The following is a 21357-nucleotide window of genomic DNA, read 5'->3' as shown; positions in this document are numbered from 1 at the left end:
ATAAAATGGTAACATTGACTTCCATCATGGAAACGTTATAAATAAAAAATTCAATTATTTCACGCACACGCTCTGAGGGGGATATTATTTCCATTGAATAGATAATTTATATACAATGAAATAGAGACGAAACGTACAAAAGCTTGCGAATAAATTTTTTTGCACAAACGTTGAGTGTCAAAAAAAATTTTAATTAATTTTAAAACCTTTGCCCTATATTTCGAACAATAATTCATTTGTTTATAAAATAACTGGAGTTCAATTGTATGAAAATTGGTGGTTACTCTATTATTAATGACGCGACCTTGATAATAAAATAAATTATTTTCTTTCTGTTTCCATGTAATCGAGATTTTTTTTTGGATATGAATTCATAAGAGGATTCAATAATTTAAAAAAAAATATACACGTCATTCCAAAAGTTATTTGATAAAAAATAGAGATTCAAAAGTTCAAGGCAATATAAGATGTGAAGTATTAAAAATAAATTTTTGATGCAACAAAACTTTTCTTCTTTCATTTTTCACCCACATAAATTTTCTATTCTGTTTTATAGAATAATTTAAAAGACAAATTACTAAAAAAAAAAAGACTATTATTCCACTCAATATTAAATTTCATAATACTTTCAAAAGTAAATTGAATTTTCATTATAAACCATTTAGCGCTTAATCTTATCCAACTATTATATCATCTCAACTCTCGAATTGTGAGAAAATTTCCATTTTCAAAGAGAAGAGATCGCGACTAAAGTTTCCACCCGAATAAACTTCGATCTTTTAATACTTTAAACAAATACGGAATATAGATTACCGGAATTATAATTTCAAATTTTAAATCTTATTTTAAAGATTATTCTCAACTACCCCAGAGTTCATCCATGCAAACTTATCTTGTTTATTGACACAAACTTTTTTCATGTTACTCAAACAAACAACCTATCAAATATACTCGATTTTTCAATGCTATTTAAGGGAGAGGGGGGCAGAGTAGGCCACTTAAGGAAAGTAATTATAGGATCATTAATTTTTTTTACGCGTTTACTTCTTTTTAGACCCTTGATACTTATTTTCACTTCATTACGCTGCGTCCATTAAAATTGAAAAATCAAAAATTAGGGGCAAAGTGGGCCCTCCAAAAAATTTGGGATTTGGTATTTTTTATTCTTTACACGTGTGATATTTGCAAATAACTATAAAACAATTGTATTTTAATAACATAAAAGTCATTTTAATAGTCTGCTGCGATATAACTTTAGAACGTAATTTTATTATCTTCAACTTTTTTAATAAATTATATTTAATCAACAGTTTTGGTGGTTTATTTTAGCCCTCATTATATAAGAAATTTCGATAAGCTTATTATCCGTCCGAATTTATTGGCGTATAGAAAATTTTGAGGGGTCTACTTTGCCCCCAGGGGCCCACTTTACCCCCTCCTCCCCTAATAATATTTTATTTCATTCATTAATTTATTCTAATACACTACTTGCAAAAATTAGAGGATACAAAAAAAACTAAATTTTTGGGTCATTTTCAACGAGTTGTATCTCCGTAAAAAATTATCATAAAAAAAAAAAATATTAAATAAATTGAAGCCCTAAACTTCTAGTATTCAGATCAAAATCCTGGCGAAATTTAGTCAGCCTCTACCTGGGCCTTTTTTCGGCCACGAAAAAATATTATTATCTTAGTTTGAAATTTTTTTACGCGGGTTTGCGGGTATTTAGTGATCATAGGAAAGCATGGATGAAAAAATTGCAATATAATTTGATTATTTAATTTTAATTCATTTAAAATAAAATATTTTTGCACTTACGAGTAATAAAAGGTTATAGTCGCAACAATTTGCAATATATATATATCGCATTTAAAGACAAATATACACCGTTTTGTTCATAGTTGTCGTAACTTTCTATAGACTAATAAGCGAACTAAATACAGTACATCCGCCAGAAATAGAACTGGGGTTTATTCGAGTACATTAGCCCAATACATTAGGACGCCTAATGATAATTACAAAGACCATCAACTCAAAATTAATATGGAATTACTGGTAATAATAAATAAATAATAATAAATAAATTATTAACTAATCGACCACTCACCTACTTTACCAAAATTTTTAATTAAAAAATCCAATATTCATAAATTTCGGTAAAAAATGATTTAGAACCCGATCTGAGAACGTAAACTATTTTTCTTCATCATAAATCAATAATTCGAAATTATTACATTTGACTACGAAAAAAAAGTCGATACTGTGGCAATAAATTGAATATTCTGATTAGTGTAATTTATTTTTTCGTACTTTTTTTATTTCTAACAACTAGATTGATTTTTCTATGACGTTAAATTAAACTCGAACGGACGTGACTTGATGTGAAATGCGTTGAGTCGGTTGGAAATATCGTGAAAAGCAGATGAGCAGCATCGAGAAGATAAATAGCGCAAGAGAGGCAAACTGCGGGGATTGGTCATACATATATATACATATATACGTATTATCAATTGCGATTCCATGCGTAATGTCAACTGCGAGTGTGGCTTTCATATGCGAAATACTATTTAGTATAATCAATCTATATTCGCTTAGTTTACGCAATCATATTTATTAGCTGCCAACAATATCTGCATACATATATGTATATATATAGATAGATATAGACCATTAAATTGTTACGCTTGACAGATTAATAATAGAACTGTAACTAAATTTGTATTAATATAATTAGTGTAATTAAGTAACAGTCGTATTTATTAATAATCGTTTATCCACACCCAAAATAATAGAGATATTAAATTTGTGCTCAATGATATCAATGACGTGATACTTCCGGATGAACTGATAAAATAATTTCAATAATCGTTAGTAGTTCAGAAGGGGAAAATACACAATACGATGTACGATAAAGCAAATTAAGTTGTTTATTGTTATAGTGTAGTAGTTTATATATATATCTATATATATCAGAGAGCGAAAATAGCTGATAAGACCGAGCTAAATGATCTGACACTGCAGGATACTATTCCCGATCATTAAATCCACAGTTCGCAATCGTGGGTTTGTAATATTGACGTAAGCGTCGTGTTACGGTACATTGATTTTTATAAGTTAATACATAACAGATGTAACTATTAAAATTTTTATTTACTAATACTTGTTATTAACGATCTATATATCACTTTTTTAATAAAATAAACTATAAATGACTATCGCTTATCCGGTTTGTGGGCCTGGTAATTCAGTCGACAAATTGCTTTCATTTATATGCAAACATTCTATGGGTAAATAAAATAAAATAAAAAAAACATTTGTATATTTTATTTCCAGTGGTTAAATGAATGTGTATCTTTATTTGATACTGCGAAATCTCTTGGGTTTTTCATTATTAAACTTTAGATTCTATCTATAAATTTTATATTTTTAAACTCCATCCGTTTGTTAATTATTCAGTTCCTATTAAATTAAATTTATTTTTAGTAAAAAAGATAAGACACAGAGAATATGCAGAGAGAAATGAAATTATCTTTGGGAATACTATTTTCTACCTTAATTTTCTTTGTTCTTCATGCATAAAAAAAATGAGAGCTCATTTTAAGGATGAAAAAAAAATTTTTAACTTTGAATTATTCTCTATCAGAGGGAGGGTGTCGTTTGAATAAGTAAAGTATTACAATTTATATCGAAATTGTGCTATTTTACAAAATTAACTTTCTTCTTTTAAGAAAAAAAAAAGTTATTAAATTATTTTAAAAATAATTAATGCGCGCGTGAATTTGAAAAATTATTAGTGGATAGCTTCGATAATTGTATGAACAAATGTTAATTGATAGTTAATTTAATACAGTAATTGAACAATTATCAGGGTAAATTACTGTAATAGCTAATTATTGGTTAATATTAAATCCTACATCTCGTTAGTTTGAAATTGCAAGAGGATAAAATGAAGTAATCGGAATTCCAGTATGATCAAGGCGTGCCAGTTAATCAGAAGTGGTATAGGCAATCTAGCAATCGGAGTGGAGATGATGCGCGTTAAGTCCGACATACCCTCATCCTTTAACACACATATCTCACTCTCAGACTTCTCAAAGTCCTGTATGCTCCAGCGAGCTAATTTTCGTCCAATAGTTCGATTTTACTATTGCAATAGTCCATGGACTCATTAAATTACTATCAATTAAAAATTTTATTTTTAATTTTGCTGTCAAAAAAAATAGAAAAAAAAGTTGATGATTAAAAAAAATTATTGAAACACTTACCAATTTTTTCCGGCGGTCAGTTCAATAATTAAATTCATAACTTTGTTTAACGTCACATTCGTATGAATAATAAAATAAACGCGTCGAAACAACGGGCGTAAATAAATAAAATTGTTTTTCTTCAGAACTGTCAAACGTTCGTACAATAAAATTTAAACTATCCGGTGCGAGCTGATGATGGATGGCGTGCGTCGCGTCGTCGCGTGCCGACTGAAAGCGTCAACGCCTCCCTACATTCAGCGTCGCGACGCTCGTATCTGACCGGCGCGTATCTTTTCTCCCACTTAAAACACGTATTCCTTTTTGTTGCGTACGAGTTTGTATCTCCACGTGGAAAGTAAAGTCTGTTGAGGTAAGTATCACTATATTAATAATAATAATAATAATAATAATAATAATAATAATAATAATAATAATAATAATAATAATAATAATAATAATAATAATAATAATAATAATAATAATAATAATAATAATAATAGCAAATTTGTAAGTAAGAGAAATAAGAAGATTGAGAAGATAAAAACCAAATAATTGAAATACGCGATATTAATAGACTTAAAGTCTTAAAGACTATAACTCAATTTATGAGTGATGACTATCTATAAAAATTGATTTATAATGCTAATAAAAAAATATACATTTATATTTAGATTTGATAATCTGGATTATTGAAAGCTTTCAGGAAGTAATAAAAGAGTCTGAGTGTTTGCTGAGATTTTGTGCAGGAAAAATAAATTTTTTTTTTTGATACTCATGATTATGATATTGTTATTAATAGATTACTCTAGTTTAATGAATAATTGATTAGTAAAAAAAAATTTCTTCTCTATTAAAATTTATCGAAGCATTAGCGGAGTTTTTTATCAAAGCCGGTATCTTTCATTTCCTCGTATGTTATTGATCGGTGGGCGTGAAAAGTATCAAGACGATTGTCCGAGTACTTCAGAAGACTACTTACACGTATGAATGAAAATGATGAATGAAATCTTCAATATGTGAACATTGACGTCTAAATATAGTAACTCTATACATGTTACTTTCGTTCCAGCTCTATGGAGTAATTTTTTTTATAACATTTCTATGCTATTACTCTATATTATAATAAATAAATAAAGGTTATATATTTTTATTCTTCTTCTATCCTTGATCCATTGAAGTAATCCAGCCGTTTCATGTTACGCGGATATTAGTCGGCTACTATCAGTAGAAAATACTTAATATTTTCATGGTCGTAAGATTTTTCTGTGGCTGAAAAATTGTATGATAATCAGTACGGAAAAATAACATTATTTTTATTAAAATAAGTATACCTGTAGGTGTTTTTAATGTTGGCTGCATAAAGAGTCTTAAAATTTAATTTCCAACAGAGTAAGGAAAAATAAATTAAAGTGTCCTTATCCCTGAAAATAATTCACTAAAAAATATCGTTGAAAGGAGAAGTTATGTTGATATATATATATGCTAAAGTGAGAAACTCGGCGAGAAGAGGGCGAGAGTTCACCAGGTCACGGTGTCATTGTAGAAGGGAAATGAAAGCAATCAGAATGCACATCAAGTGGTGAAGTCAAGCGAGTAATTTATCGAAGCTTAACGAAGTTGCTTCCAACTTAACTTACTAAATAATAAGCTACTGCACTATGATTTACGTAACGACATTATTAATGTCGGGTTTAAAAAAAAATACCTTTTTATAGAATTACACAAAAGGTGACTTTTAAATAATAGCAAAAGACATTTATAAAACTCTAAAGATGTGACTCAGTGCGGCGATCTAGCTCTCTTTACATACTTGGTGATTTCCCTCAGGCTTACATGCTCTTCCGGATGTTGCATCTCCTTTTATCTCAGTGATATCTCTCCGAAACAACATCGAATACCTCCAGGAGCTTTTTTCCTTTCTGACGTCACCTTTAGTTGCTGTAAAAAAATCAACAATGTCTGCAAAAAATCATCATCAATTTTTTAATTAAATTTTTAGATACAAGTAAAACTAAAAACTTTTATAAATAAAATAATCGATAGCTCACTTTGTTTAAAAATGTATTATCAAAGCATCTTGATGGTGAATTTTTTTCGACGCAAAAAACAAAATCAACACTCGACTTTATTTTCATTTTGTTTTCTGGTCTATCTCCTTTCATCTTTATTTTTTCACCCAAATAATAATAAGCTGGATAATTGTGGAAGCTGGCCTGGTTCAACTCGCTGATATTTGAATTTTTTTAACCGTCATATATTTATATATAACACAGAGACCACTGGGTGTGGGAGTGAACTGAAAGCATAATAATAACAAAGCGTAAATTTTGCAGCAGGATCGATGCTCGTTATACGATAATTGGAAATTACAAGCGAAAATTTTAATAACAAATCGTGTGCCATCCCGTGTCATCCACATTGTGTAACAGAATTCCCACTATGACGCGTTATTATATCAACCATTAATAATTTGTCTGTTTACACTCTGATATTTTTATTGTCATCGTAACCGCAAACAATTTTATCTGAATAATGTTTTTTTTTTGTTAAGTGGATTAAATTGCTTTTTCACATATGAATATCATTTATTTCCAATGGATTGAAAAGCATTGCGAGTATGATGGATCACACGGGTCCCGGAAGTTCTCGAGAGGAGTTTCCTGTTGATGATATATATACTGCCCAAGTATTGGCAATTCGCAGATGTAGGAACAAAACCATCCAACCAATGGGTCTCTTGGGAACCGATGGAATATCTCATTTTAGCAACAGCAATTTAACCCTTCATTAATTTCAGCGCGATAACTACATGAAAATTTTACTTTAATAGAGTATCCAACGTTCAATATGATTCGAATGTAAATTATTTAGGTGTCTTATGAAAACTCGGATGTATTTAAAAACTCAAATCAATTAATCTTTGTTAGAAAATTAACTTAATGTTATTTTTTCATTAGACTATCAAGATAAACAAGTAATTTAATTTAATATTTATGATTGCCAAGTCTGTTGGAGTGTACCTTGAAATTATTTTTCATTTTCCATATTACAAAAACTATATGTTTAAATGATGATAATAAAATCTGGAGAATTGACTTTCAAGGATTAAATTTTTTAAAAATTTGAATGGCAAGTTGCCACTGTTTTCATGTAGTCCTTATACGTTTAAATGTAAGCTGACAAAATATATAATGCTAGCACCCACTAATTTGCTAAATTCGCGGTAATTCGATTTAACGCAGCCAATCGTAACTCATATAAGGATGAGTGTTGTCCTCCAAGCAACACTAATGGAAAAAAAACGTTTAAATAGGCCAAGGTTCCAGATCTCAGCGATGAAAATCTTGTTGAATGGCTCTCCTCTACTTACCGCCACTCATAATTCAATCTCTCTTTCTATTTTCGTATACCCACTGCTATCTCGTGTTACCTTTTTTTATATTCATCACTTGATGGTCAACATAATTTTATCGATAGTATCGTTCAAAGTACATCCAATTTATTTTTTTTATGCTCAGCTTCATCCCCTGGATTACGTTTTTTCTAGATAGGCTGAGCCGAAAAAAAACGTTTTCATGGAAATTTAAAACACACAAAAATAAAATATTTGTTTGGTAAATTTAAAAAAAAAACCCAAAGCTAAAAATATAAATTAAAGTCTTAGCATTTTTGAACACTTACTGGAGTAGCAAATTACAAGTTTGGTAAAACGTCACCCTGATTAAAAACTTTGATTGAAACCAATTGAAAATCAATCCAATGGAAGTGCTCATAGGGTGACTTTGTGCTCTAATTGGAATCAATTAGTTTTTAACCAGGGCGCCTATTTCCTTTCTCACATAAAGAAATTCATGGAATTTTATTTGCACTCATTCTACAATAAATAATGATCCGGAAGTTAGCAGACAATTAAAAATTTTCGGATTTCATTTTGAACAATTAAATTTGAAGAAAAAAAGAAACTGAAAAAATGCATATGTAGAAAATTAAAAAGACTATAAATGCAATTTTTATAATTTATCGTCTTTTAAAAAATCCAAAATTTATTAGACGTTGGCTAACTTCAGTATCATCAATGAATAACAATTTAAAACGAGTGTAAATGTAGCAGACAATTTTTAATTTTTTAAATGTTAGAATAAATGATGATCCTGAAGTTAGCACAGTTAAAAATTTTTGAATTTTTGTTTGAACGACTTAATTTAAAAAAAAAATTTTTTAAAATATGCATATGTAAAAAATTTAATAAACTATAGGTGCAATTTTTTCAAATATTTTTTTTTTATTAATTTATTGTTTGAAAAAAAATCCAAAAACTATTGGACGTCGGCTAACTTCATTATCATAATAAATGAACAAAATGCAAAAGGAGTAAAAATTTAAAAACCCATACTTAAAAATCATTATTTTAATTTATTTATTTATTTCAAATTTATAAATTGTCTCATGTCTGCTACATTTTCACTCATCAATTCAAAAATAAAGATTTTTTGAAACGGGTCATAATATTTTAAAAAAACTAATTGGTTACCAATTAATTATATTTCATTCAATCAAATATCACTTACTGTCATTCCTGCTTAACCCCAAATTTTTATAAAATTCAAATTATTTTAGCGGGAAATTCAAAATAAAAGAATATCAGACGTGATCCAATTCAAAGTCGTCAACAAAGCGATTAACAAAACTGACAGCCGGTATAATTGAAAGTGTCTCTTATCAACCCATTTAAAAAGTGACTTTATCACGGCGTCAAGTTGGCCGGTTCGTAACATGGGACACCGTCGTCGGTGACTCTGGCGACGTCTCATTAGCCTTATTCCAAGATGGCCGCCACAATCCGTTCAAGTTTCTGACGCGCTTGAACGCCCCATACGTGTTTAAAGTGTATACATATATACATAAATATAGCCAAGTGTTTGGAACCCTACACCACCCCACAACCTGCCCACTGGGCACACACAATTATTTGTTAATGTCTCCTTTTTATTTAACCAAATGTGTTGTAAATGAAAGAATAATAAACGTAACAACATCTAGCTCGAGATTACAGATAGGTAAGGAGTATTTATAAGCACTCTCTCTTTTTATTTTATCCCCTTTCTCTTTATTTCTGGCTGTCTACTTTCTTGTTCTCTTTATTCGCAATTCATTATTTTTTTTTCCTTCCGATCCTCTCCTTGTTTTAAACATTTCGCTTACACCCGTCCACTCAACACTTCAATTATTATATTTAAATCCTGTTTGATTTATTGTTATTTTTGTGTCGAGTCCAACGTAATGTCATTGTAGTGATGTCAATATTTTTTTTTTCAGGCTGACATTGCTGGCTAGCAACTCGGGTACAACTTATTACTTTTTTATTTATTTATATTTTGTTGCGATATTGTATTTAATTATCAGGCTGTCGAGATGATGAAAGGAGGTGCTTTGCCTAAAAAAGAGGGCAAAATGCGCATACGTGCTTTTCCGGTGGGTATTGTTTTTGTTATTATTATTATCATAATCATTATCATTATCATTATCATTATCATTTGACATTACAATTAAATTCATAATTTTGACAGAATATTTTCATGCATGAATAGAAGATCACAAATATACAGAATATATTTATATATATTTCGTCATCACAGTTGTCATTTTTTTTCATTATGATTATTGGGTACATTGTCCTCTAATCATATTCTCATTAAATAATCGTGAAAATGTTTTTTTTTTCTAATGACTTTAATTGCGTAACAAATGAAACAGTAATAAAATTTAACTAATTAAATAAAAGCTGGATAATAAACAAAAATTAATTTTTTTTTTTTCTTTTTTTTTACTGTATTCAAAAAAAATTTGTTTACTAATTAAACGAGTTGCTATAGTAGCGAAAAAAAATTACTGGAGCTTGTCAACTTTTTCTTAGCTGTTGGTACACTAAATTACACGATGCATTATTCTAAATTTTACGTTAAAAAAAATATATGACAGTTTATATATAAAACAAAAAAAAAGTAAATAGATAAAAAGGTAAAATAAATGTCAGTTGATTAACTGGAGATACTTGATGAATTATTTCTGTCAATAAACTGATGGATCGTCATGTCAAGTATCAATAGTTGGTTATTGTCATGTTATTTATGTGGACGTGCGGTTATTGTCTTAATATTGAGAGCTAGTAAATTTAATATCAAGTAAATTAAAAAGATGGATTTTAGTATACCTAGTGGATCGAATAAAAATATTAATATGACTGGCATGAATCTAGTGACAGCATCAACAGCTCAGTCTCCTCGATCTAAGAGTCTCGTTATCCCTGAACTTGTGAGGGAGAAAAAATTATTATTTTAATTTATCGACTTTTTGTTTATTATTTTTCATTGTTTATTTTATAATACAGCAGTAAGTAAATATTAATATTATTATTGTGATTTAATATTTTTAGACATCAGTGGATGAGAAGTACGTCGAAAACATTTGGGCATTGCTAAAAAATGCTATACAGGAAATTCAAAAGAAAAACAATTCGGGACTGAGCTTTGAAGAGCTCTACCGGAATGCATACACAATGGTACTCCATAAGTACGGCGAACGTCTCTACACAGGTCTGAAGGAAGTGGTGACACAGCACCTGGAGAACAAAGTCCGCGAAGACGTTCTCGATTCGCTGCACAATAATTTTCTGCAGACCTTAAATCAAGCTTGGAATGACCACACCACGTCCATGACAATGATCCGCGATATATTGATGTACATGGATCGGGTTTACGTCCAGCAAAATGAAGTGGACAATGTTTATAATCTTGGTCTCATCATCTTCCGTGATCAAGTAAGCGATGAATAATTTTTTTCTCACCGCGAAAACCAACTACTCTCTATGAAAATTATTTTGTTCAGGTCGTTCGATATGGATGCGTCAGAGATCATTTAAGAGAGACCCTTCTGGGGATGGTGGCTCGAGAGCGAAGAGGCGAAGTTGTGGATCGTATGGCTATAAAGAATGCGTGTCAAATGTTGATGCGTCTAGGTATTAATAATCGTTTGGTTTATGAAGAAGACTTTGAGAGGCCTTTCTTACAACAGAGCGCTGAATTTTATAGAGTGAGCTTACAGTTTAATCCTTCAAGTCTGCAAACGACTTTTTATTTATTTATTTATTTACTTATTTTATATAGATGGAGTCACAAAAGTTTTTAGCTGAAAACAGCGCCTCAGTGTATATAAAAAAAGTTGAAACAAGAATTCAAGAAGAGTCTGACCGAGCGAAACATTATTTGGATGAATCAACAGAGTCACGAATCGTTGAAGTTGTGGAGGAGGAGCTCATAAAAGTTCACATGAAGACTATCGTAGAGGTATATACGCAATAAAATTTTTTTTATCCTAAGCATTAAATTTAATCAAGTCGACGGTAAGTTTTATTTATCTTAATTTATTTAAAGATGGAAAACAGCGGAGTGGTTCACATGCTGAAAAACCAGAAGACAGATGATCTTGGATGCATGTACAAATTATTCTCTCGAGTAACGGATGGTCTTCGTACAGTGTGTGATTGTGTATCGCAATTTCTTCGTGAGCAAGGCCGGTCTATGGTTCAAGAAGAACAAGATTCCGCAACGAATGCTGTTAGCTTTGTCCAACATCTATTAGATCTGAAAGATCGTTTCGATCATTTTCTCCATTACTCTTTTAACAACGATAAACTTTTTAAACAAATGATTGTGTCAGACTTTGAATATTTTCTTAATTTAAATTCAAAGAGTCCAGAGTATCTGTCGTTATTTATTGATGATAAATTAAAGAAAGGCGTCAAAGGAGTAAGTTTACTTTTTTCTAATACTTTGACATCTAGAAAATGTGTGAGATATCATTTTTTTGTTCCCTTTGACAGATGACAGAACAAGAAATCGAAGGTATCCTGGATAAAACAATGGTATTATTCAGATTTCTTCAGGAGAAAGATGTATTTGAACGGTACTATAAGCAGCACTTGGCAAAACGTTTATTATTAAATAAATCTGTGTCAGATGACAGTGAAAAGAACATGATATCAAAATTGAAGGTACTTGATATATATATATTTTATTATCGGTTATTAATTTAACAGATTCCTGTCACGATCTTCTCAGTTTATCCAGTTGGGAAGCAGTTACGATTTAAATGGAAAGTTGTATCGTTTTAAAAGATCTCGGATCCGAAACTATGGGAAAAATTGTCGTTCACTTGGCAGACCTAACATTGAAATCATATCCCACCTTCCTTAATCCCGTTATCATCTACTTATTAAAAGTAATAGACTGTTATTTAAAACTGATACGCGTAACACAAAAAATATTATTTTTTCAGACTGAATGCGGTTGTCAATTTACGTCCAAGCTCGAGGGTATGTTTAAAGATATAACTGTCAGCAATACGATAATGGATGAATTCAAAGAAAGTGCATCATCTGCAGTGAGTTTACTTCAGTTGATAAAATACTCAAAATTTTTACAACCGGATTTACATTTTTGAAATAATTAATTACAGGCGAATCTTCGCGGTGTCGATTTAAGTGTTCGCGTACTCACGACCGGTTTCTGGCCGACGCAATCGGCAACACCTAAGTGCAGTATGCCTCCAGCAGCTCGTGATGCTTTTGATACGTTCCGTCGTTTCTATTTGGCGAAACACAGCGGTCGGCAATTGACACTGCAGCCGCAGCTTGGCTCTGCCGATCTCAATGCCGTTTTCCACGGACCGCGAAAAGAAGACAATGGATTGGAGACCCCGTCATCTACGAGCACAATAAGCAACGGCAATGGCAGCTCCACGAGTGGAAGTCTCGTCAGTCAACGCAACAGTTGCACCGGAAATCCAAGAAAACATATTATACAAGTATCCACCTACCAAATGTGTGTTCTTATGTTATTTAACAATCGAGATCGATTAACTTATGAGGTAAATTTCACTCTTACTTAATTAATTTTTTAAAAAATAATATTTTTAATTGCCCATTTTATTCTTCAGGAAATACAAAATGAGACAGACATTCCCGAAAGAGATTTAGTGAGAGCTTTACAATCACTGGCCATGGGAAAAGCTGCACAAAGAATTTTGCTCAAACAACCGCGATCCAAAGAGATCGAACCCTCACATTTGTTTACTGTCAATGACAGTTTCTCTAGTAAATTACACAGGTACTTTTTTAAAAATTATCTCTGTATAGATTTTTGAATTTATATTTATTACTAATTATTAATTAAATTTTGTTTTTATTTACAGAGTCAAAATTCAAACAGTAGCAGCTAAAGGCGAGTCGGAACCCGAAAGAAAAGAGACGCGAAATAAAGTTGATGAAGATCGTAAACACGAGATCGAAGCAGCTATTGTTCGAATAATGAAAGCTCGCAAACGCATACCAGTAAGTACTTGAGTCGAATTTATTTTTTTTAATTATTTTGTAACTTCATAAAAATTATTAAATCCCTGAATTAATTTTTCCAGCACAATATTCTTGTAACAGAAGTAACCCAGCAATTACGCCTCCGATTTTTACCGTCTCCAATGATAATTAAAAAACGTATCGAAGGTCTGATAGAACGTGAATATTTAGCTCGAACACCCGAAGACAGGTAATGAATAATTGAATAGATTAAAATAAATTTTATCAACTAATTATTTACATATATAATAATTTATATTTACAGAAAAGTTTATACTTACGTCGCTTAAGACGACACCCGCATTTGTACAAACGCGTGAGTAACCGAGCCACAGACTCTCTCCTCAAGAAGTCAAAGTGAAGAGTAACAAACAAGTACATCATTTTAAATAATTTAAATAAAAACCCAATAAAAAAATGGAATAAAAATAAAAACAATAAAAATATGAGAGAATATCACTATCAAAGTCTCATTGTCGAAGTTCGCCAGATTCGGAGCTTAGTAATCCTGGTCTACATGTAATAGCATTACGATAAGTTCCAAGATTAAAGTTTTAAGAAATATTATCTACTAATTAAATAATTAATTAATTATTAATAATTATTATAACAGATTTAAATTATTCCAGACATTGACAAATATATATATTTAATTTTTACATATTATTACCCCTCCCTCCTCGGATTCCCGCAAACAACAATTATTATTATTATTATTATTATTATTATAAAAAAAAAATATGAAACAATAAATTAGTTTAATAAGATAAAGAAAAAATAAATAAGAAAGAAAGCGATATTTTAAATTGACATTAAAGCAACCACGTAATTCAAATAAAATAATTCTAACCGCCCGCGAGTAAATCAGTCGATAAGGCTTCGCATCCAGCGCCATCGCTGTCACCTTCAGAGGCTTCCTCGGCTGTGTGCTCGTGGACGTCGAATCTGATCGAATATCATCCACAGTTAACTGCCGCTTCGTGAGGAGCTGCAGCCGCCGAGGGGAGGATTAACGACCAAAGGGGTAAAAATTTTACGCGCTATTTTATAAATTATATATATTTTATTATATTTATTTAATATTCAAATCAGAGTACGCAATTGTCAGTTATCACTTGTCGCCTGTTAATTGTATTAATTGTGACATTATTTATTGTAGCTCCATTAAATTAATTAACATAAACGAAAGCGAGTGACTGAGGTCTAGCGAATATCATCGACCTAGTGTAACGTAAGATGTGCCAAGTTCCTCATCAATGTCAGCCGTAGATGTTTTTGTGACAAATTAGTGTCTTCTGATCATTTTAACTCAACGTGCTCGACTAATTATTAATACGTCACGTAGTGATTAAAAAAAAGTAATTAATATCAAGCCCGACAATTGTTCAATGTATTGACGTTGTTCTGCTGCATTTCGTCATACGATTGGTCATGCGGTGATTGTGTCTATCTATGAAAAAAAAATTATTTCGATCAGTAGTCAGTAGCCGTAGTCACATTTCGTATGATCAGTAGGTTAAAATGATGAATTAATAGATAGACGAGCTGTTGAAAATGAATGTCATACAGAGGAGTCAGAAAGTCTAGTTTGCTTGCGTGTTCGTGACATTTGGAGTAATTTGGCACGAGGCTGAGTCCCATTTTTAACTCAAAACCCTTGCGCCACACTTGCTAACATTGTAATCGTCCAACATTTTTTCCCAGGTGTCTTTCATGCCAGACTTGCTCATAATTTTTTTCTTCATCGCCACCATTGCCGCATTTATTCGAGTACTTGATGTTCGGTAATTATTTTGTCTGGTTGTTTGTTCGATTTTCTTTACGTTATCTATACCTGGATCTACAAACTCCACCTGTGAGCTACGTTACATATCATACATTTTTTTGCTACATTGTATCTTAATGTTATATATATATTTGACTATTTCAGTGCGTAACAATAACATCAACATGTACCTAATCAACTTGAAATGCCCGGGAGAGATAAATTTGGTATTTTTGGCATGACAAGTGTATCGTCATCGGGGCAAAGAGGGAGTGTCCTCTGCTGCTTACTCACTTTACTTAACTTCACATTATACATATCCATTATTACGTAATTTTAGCACAGCACGTGTTAGCTCACCGTCCTACCAAGGTCCAATATATGTATAGACATCAGCAGCTTTAAACGACGTAGTTTAAGTATGAGCAACGGTCATGCGTTCTCATGCCGGTTTTTACCGGTCAAAATTTTCACGTGACGGCAAATCAGTCTCATGATGATACGCAAATCACAATAAATATTATTATTAACGCAGTCGCTTCAACCAGACTACAACCAGTCAATACTTTCATTTAGGAATCATCACTTAACGTCGTAGTAATTATAGTGATTGTCTAATTATTAAATACTTTTTTTCTTTTATCAATAAATTACGCGGAAACTCTCAAGGCTGTTGTAATAATACTGATATTTATCGAAGGATATTTTACTTAAAAGATTTTTATTTTATTTACGATCCTGGAAGTTTAATTCAAATAGTTAATTACCAAGTAGCTGTGATTAAATTTATTGCAATCATAATTTTCTGTTTGTTGTATCGATAAGTGTAATACATTTTAAATCTTCTTATCCAGTCATAAATTTATTGTACAAGAATTGTGTGCTCACAAAAAAATTTTAAATATTTTTAATAAAAAAAAATTTTAATTGTTTCAGATTTTAATAATTAATTAAAAATTTTAATAATGGCCTCCCTGAGACTATTGGCTGCAGGAGCGAGTGCAGTGGGAGCTGGTGCACTTTCAACTTATTATCTTACGTCAGATTCCCCTGTGAGTGTCATTACTTTTAATGTAATTTTTATCTTTACAACTGATCTATTACTGATTATTTTATTACTGTCAAACTGGCACTTGAATTATTATCAGTATTTTTTTTAATTTGAAGAACGGAAAAGCACGGGCTTATTCCATATCTTTTTTTTTTAATGTAGTAATTATCTTTACCACTAATCTATTATCGATAAATTTATTACGATAAAACTAATACTCGATTGATTAATATTTTTTTTTAATTAAAAAACGGTAAAGCACTAGTACGTAATCTTTTTTTTTCTTACGTCAAGTGTCAAGATATTGAATACTATTATATATTTATAAATGACGTATTTCCAAATGTGAAGTGTGGAAATATTCAGCCTTCTGATAAAATATTTACCTCTGACCTCTAGATGTAATGAATCAAAAATTATCACAAGAAAATAAATTTTTTTGTCCATAACTACGGAAAAAACTAAAGGGATAGTTGATCATTAGTCAGTAGTTAAGTAAATAATTTAATTGAATAAATAATAATTTTAGGTACTGGCGGATAAAGCGATTCATAAACCAATAAAACGGCCTCTACCTACACGTGAAGAGCAAGTGAATACCCTGAAAACCCAAGACGAATACGACGTCCTAATAATTGGTGGTGGTGCTACTGGAGCAGGATGTGCTTTGGACGCTTGCACAAGAGGTTTAAAGACTGCTCTGATAGAGGGAGACGATTTTGCTTCGGGCACGTCGTCAAGAAGCACAAAACTGATCCACGGTGGTGTGCGATATTTACAGAAAGCCATTATGCAGGCGGATGTCGAGCAGTATAAAATGGTTAAAGAAGCTCTCCATGAGCGAGCTCAAATGCTGCATAGTGCTCCACACTTGGCACACCCATTGCCTATTATGTTACCTGTTTACACGTACGTATGTATTGCGAAGCAAAATACAGAACCATTAATTATATGGTCAGGATCAATAAAATTTATTAATGTTCTTTTGATAAATGGAATTTAAAAATAAAAAACAGGTGGTGGCAGATCCCTTACTACTGGTTTGGTATTAAGATGTATGACCTTGTAGCTGGCAGCAAAACTGTTAAATCTTCATATTATTTAAGTAAATCAAACGCACTCGAATTATTTCCCATGTTGAAGGGAGACAAACTCACTGGGGCTATCGTTTATTACGATGGTATGTGGAAATTATAAATCTATTCGCTATAAATATTTTTAATTGTACTGACATAAGATTTATATTTCTTTTACCCAACACAATGGCAGGTCAGCAGGACGACGCCAGAATGAATCTCGCGGTGGCCTTGTCAGCTTCACGTTTAGGTGCAACGGTAGTAAATCACGTGAGCGTTTTAAATTTGCTGAAGGGATTAGACAAGGACGGCAAGCGCGTGCTGGTGGGTGCACGTGTCAGAGATGAAATGACAGGAGAAGAGTGGGATGTTAAAGCTAAAGCTATTATTAATGCTACTGGACCGTTTACTGATAGTATAAGAAAAATGGATGATCAAACTGTACCAGAAATCTGTTGTCCATCCTCGGGTGTTCACATTGTACTTCCTGGGTACTACAGGTATGTCAATAAATTCAATTCAATAGTCTTTTATGTGCAAGCAAGACCTGTAAGTTTTATACAATAGTAATTCAATACTTTTTTCAGTCCCGATCAAATGGGTCTGCTGGATCCAGCAACAAGTGACGGTCGTGTCATCTTCTTCTTGCCTTGGCAGAAGCAAACTATCGCTGGTACTACTGATTTGCCTTGTCAGGTGACGCACAACCCGAAACCAACTGAAGATGAGATTATGTTTATCCTGCAAGAGGTAAAGAACTACCTTAATCCTGACGTTGAAGTCCGTCGTGGTGATGTTCTGTCAGCGTGGAGTGGAATCAGACCATTGGTGTCTGACCCGAACAAACCAAACACTCAATCTCTTGCTCGTAACCACATTGTTCATGTGAGCCCAACAAATCTTGTTACCATTGCTGGAGGAAAGTGGACGACTTATCGTGCAATGGCACAGGAAGCTGTTGATGCAGCAATCGATGGTTTGAATTATTTTACATGTTACGAAATTTGGGTGATGAAAAAATTAATTATTGATATTTTAATTATTAGCTTGTAATTTGGAGCCAACTGCTGAATGTCAAACTGACGGAATGCTGCTGGAAGGTGCTCATGGATGGAGTCCTACCATGTACATTAGATTGGTACAAGACTTTGGATTAGAATGTGAAGTTGCCCAACATTTAGCTAAAAGTTACGGTGATCGAGCATTCGCTGTCGCTAAAATGGCATCACTTACCGGAAAGCGTTGGCCAATTATTGGTAAAAAAATTCATCCCGAGTTTCCTTACATTGACGCTGAGGTAATAATTTAATTTAATAAAAAAAAATATAGAAAGGTTTTATGTATTTATTTAAAATAATTAAAATAAATTTAGATCCGTTACGGTTGCCGTGAATATGCAAGAACCGCAATTGATATGATTGCCAGACGATTGCGACTCGCTTTCCTCAACGTCCAAGCGTCACAGGAAGCTCTACCGGGTATCATCGACATAATGGCGGAAGAATTGAAATGGTCACCGGATGAAAAGAAAAAACAACAGCAGCAGGCCAGTGAATTTTTAGCAAACGAAATGGGACAAATGGTCAATCGCGCGTCACGTGACAAAATTCCGATCAATCTCACGAAAGATGAAATTCAGTTGTACATAAAACGATTCCAGATTATCGACAAAGATCGCAAAGGATACGTATCAATAAATGACATTCGCCGCGGACTTAAGGTTTGATATTTCAAGTATATTTTTAAATAATAATTACAGTATTCATCTTACTTTAGTTTATTCGTAAAAATTTTCCACGAAATTTAAATTAATTATCTAAATTACGTAATCGATTGGATAAAAAAAATTGAAATTAAAAAATCTAGGCCCTTGGAATAAAACTAAAGGAAGAAGAGATGCATTTGTTGCTCGGAGAAATAGATCTCACCTATAACGGCCAAATGGAACTTCAAGATTATTTGCAGGTAATTTAGCGTTTTACTATTTTAACCGGAACCGTATTCTTTCTGTCCTTGTAGCTATTCGGCGACAAGGACGTTCCCGGCGAAGAGCTCCACGAAATACTTCGCGAAATCGACACTAATATGAACGGTCAAGTCGAGCTGGACGAGTACCTTCAGGTCTGTCGGAGTCACTTTATCGCGGCTTTGAGATTTATATCTATCTGTTTTATTTATTTAATCAATCAATCGTACCCACTCCATTCACACCTAGTACTTCAATCTCTCCGCATAAATTTTCTTTATTTCTGTTCTTATAATTTTTGCCATTATCGTTATTATTGTTATTAACTACATATCAGTAGCACACTAAGAGCATCACGAATGCGCATGTGCTTTTGTTATATATATTTATTTATATCCGATTATCTCAAAGCAAAATACTTGACTACTCGTTTTTTAAATCCACCGTTTTGTATATCGTTAGTCACCTGAACGTTTTTTCTTTATTTTTAACACGGCATGCATTTATTATTTATTTTCTTATACTTCAATAAACTAGTACTTCATATTAATTATTAATGATACTTAGTAATTAATATTATACACAATACTAAATATTGCTCTGCTAGTAAAAAAATTACAGTCAACTAAAAATAAAGTGTTCAGGTTTTAACTAATCGTTTATTTTTTTTTTTTTCCAACTAGATGATGTCAGCAATTAAATCTGGACACGTCGCGTACTCGCGATTCGCGCGGATGGCCGAGATGGAAGAAGCGCAACACGAGAAAGACGTTCTGAAGAAGAAAATAAGTGTTGAGAGATCAGGCGGAGGTCTTTGAAGTGGCTACGAAAAGTCAAACAAAACTTTATACTTCAGTCCTCATAAATTATTTTCACCTCATTTTAGGAAAAAATTATCGACTATCTCACTCTATATTTAATATTTATTGTAGAAATTAATTTAATGCCTGGATAACTCGATATCTCGGTCATAAATAATTTATAATAATAATAATAAATAATAATAATGACAGCAACGCGAATACTAGTCAGCAGGTGCGTTAGTATTCTTAAAGAATTTTAAAAAAATATTAAATAATCTGCATCGCATCAAGTTATTGGCCACTGGCCAACTGGGTAAAGAAAAAATAATGTTTGACGAAGTATTCTAATACAACACTTTTCTTCATTCACTAATAAGGAACTCGTTCACGAAAGCTTAAATATAATAACGATAATAATAATTATAATAAATACTAATAATAATAATAAATAATTGTTATTATTAATAATGTACTGATTATGGTGCCGTCTTGCGCTTTTATAAATTGATAATTTAATTACGCGCGAAGAGGATAATAAATCTATTATTAATATTTAAATAAAATTACAATAATATAGAAAAAAAAAAAATAATAATAAATTGATATCTAGTCTTTAAATTATAATACTTAAAAAACGATATCGAGGATCGAGTTGAGTGTTGAAAATCAAAGGATATATTAGACTATTATTATTATTATATATATATTATATATATAAAAGAAAAAAAAAAAATATGTACATATAATTTACTTCATCTCACTGTCAATGTCACGTTACGTTTATTCGATAACATTTATCTCTATCACTATATCAATATTATTAAATAATTTATTCAATTTAATTAATGTTGGATTTAATAAAAATTTTCAATTTAATTGTACACGACGTACATGAGCAATACGAGTAATTAAAACGGCTTATTATTTTTTTTTACTACTTATTAATCTATTAATATAATAATTACATAAATTTTTTTCTATAAGGTCAGAGACCCAGTACCCAATCAGAGAACTAATTCCCTGATCGGGTACTAGTTCCC

General features: G+C 31.6%; 3 protein-coding genes and 1 long non-coding RNA gene across 10 annotated transcripts in view; 2 read left to right on the top strand and 2 right to left on the bottom strand.

The window, feature by feature from the left end:
* The window catches only part of LOC130675473 (uncharacterized), a 34802-nt gene extending 30299 nt beyond the window's left edge, over nt 1-4503 (bottom strand). The window contains exon 1 of one of the 2 annotated variants that reach the window (XM_057481190.1): nt 4266-4503. The gene's annotated coding sequence lies outside the window, so the exon portion shown is untranslated. Of the gene's footprint in view, nt 1-2107; nt 2129-4265 lie in introns of those variants that run through there. The other variant, XM_057481191.1, reaches the window with a different exon arrangement.
* A 684-nt stretch (nt 4504-5187) lies between these two features.
* LOC130675512 (uncharacterized) lies at nt 5188-8038 on the bottom strand. Its single transcript, XR_008991298.1, has 5 exons — nt 7929-8038; nt 6618-7799; nt 6296-6543; nt 5579-6206; nt 5188-5516 (listed from the first exon to the last, which is right to left on the bottom strand). It is a non-coding gene; the product is annotated as an uncharacterized LOC130675512 (long non-coding RNA).
* Nucleotides 8039-9065: 1027 nt separating this feature from the next.
* On the top strand, nt 9066-14315 carry LOC130675479 (cullin-3). Its single transcript, XM_057481206.1, has 13 exons — nt 9066-9304; nt 9564-9719; nt 10681-11064; nt 11133-11336; nt 11411-11590; nt 11678-12052; nt 12127-12297; nt 12582-12686; nt 12762-13172; nt 13242-13411; nt 13497-13635; nt 13719-13846; nt 13922-14315. Exons 2-13 carry the CDS (start codon nt 9660-9662, stop codon nt 13944-13946), a joined length of 2352 nt encoding a protein of 783 aa, XP_057337189.1. The 5' UTR covers nt 9066-9304; nt 9564-9659; the 3' UTR covers nt 13947-14315.
* A 208-nt stretch (nt 14316-14523) lies between these two features.
* On the top strand, nt 14524-21024 carry LOC130675481 (glycerol-3-phosphate dehydrogenase, mitochondrial). 6 transcript variants are annotated; one of them, XM_057481213.1, is made up of 11 exons: nt 14524-14680; nt 16358-16473; nt 17002-17381; nt 17489-17652; nt 17742-18048; nt 18136-18524; nt 18595-18845; nt 18921-19268; nt 19415-19513; nt 19568-19669; nt 20198-21024. In XM_057481213.1, exons 2-11 carry the CDS (start codon nt 16387-16389, stop codon nt 20330-20332), a joined length of 2262 nt encoding a protein of 753 aa, XP_057337196.1. In that variant the 5' UTR covers nt 14524-14680; nt 16358-16386; the 3' UTR covers nt 20333-21024. The 6 variants fall into 6 exon arrangements, with proteins under 6 accessions (XP_057337196.1, XP_057337191.1, XP_057337195.1 ...); XM_057481208.1 differs by lacking the exon at nt 19415-19513; XM_057481212.1 differs by lacking the exon at nt 19568-19669.
* Nucleotides 21025-21357: the final 333 nt, after the last annotated feature.

The sequence above is a fragment of the Microplitis mediator genome, chromosome 10, assembly GCF_029852145.1.
Source record: "Microplitis mediator isolate UGA2020A chromosome 10, iyMicMedi2.1, whole genome shotgun sequence".
Lineage (NCBI taxonomy): Eukaryota > Metazoa > Arthropoda > Insecta > Hymenoptera > Braconidae > Microplitis > Microplitis mediator.
This window is presented reverse-complemented; position numbering and strand designations above follow the sequence as displayed.

Bases quoted from the DNA above. Each gene is read 5' to 3' on its own strand.
- LOC130675481 (XM_057481213.1), top strand. From the start codon at position 16,387: ATGGCCTCCCTGAGACTATTGGCTGCAGGAGCGAGTGCAGTGGGAGCT. The intron at 17,653-17,741 runs GTATGTGGAAAT...ACACAATGGCAG, and splicing joins GGCTATCGTTTATTACGATG to GTCAGCAGGACGACGCCAGA. The intron at 18,049-18,135 runs GTATGTCAATAA...TACTTTTTTCAG, and splicing joins GTACTTCCTGGGTACTACAG to TCCCGATCAAATGGGTCTGC.
- LOC130675479 (XM_057481206.1), top strand. From the start codon at position 9,660: ATGATGAAAGGAGGTGCTTTGCCTAAAAAAGAGGGCAAAATGCGCATA. The intron at 11,065-11,132 runs GTAAGCGATGAA...TATTTTGTTCAG, and splicing joins TCATCATCTTCCGTGATCAA to GTCGTTCGATATGGATGCGT. The intron at 12,687-12,761 runs GTGAGTTTACTT...AATTAATTACAG, and splicing joins AAGAAAGTGCATCATCTGCA to GCGAATCTTCGCGGTGTCGA.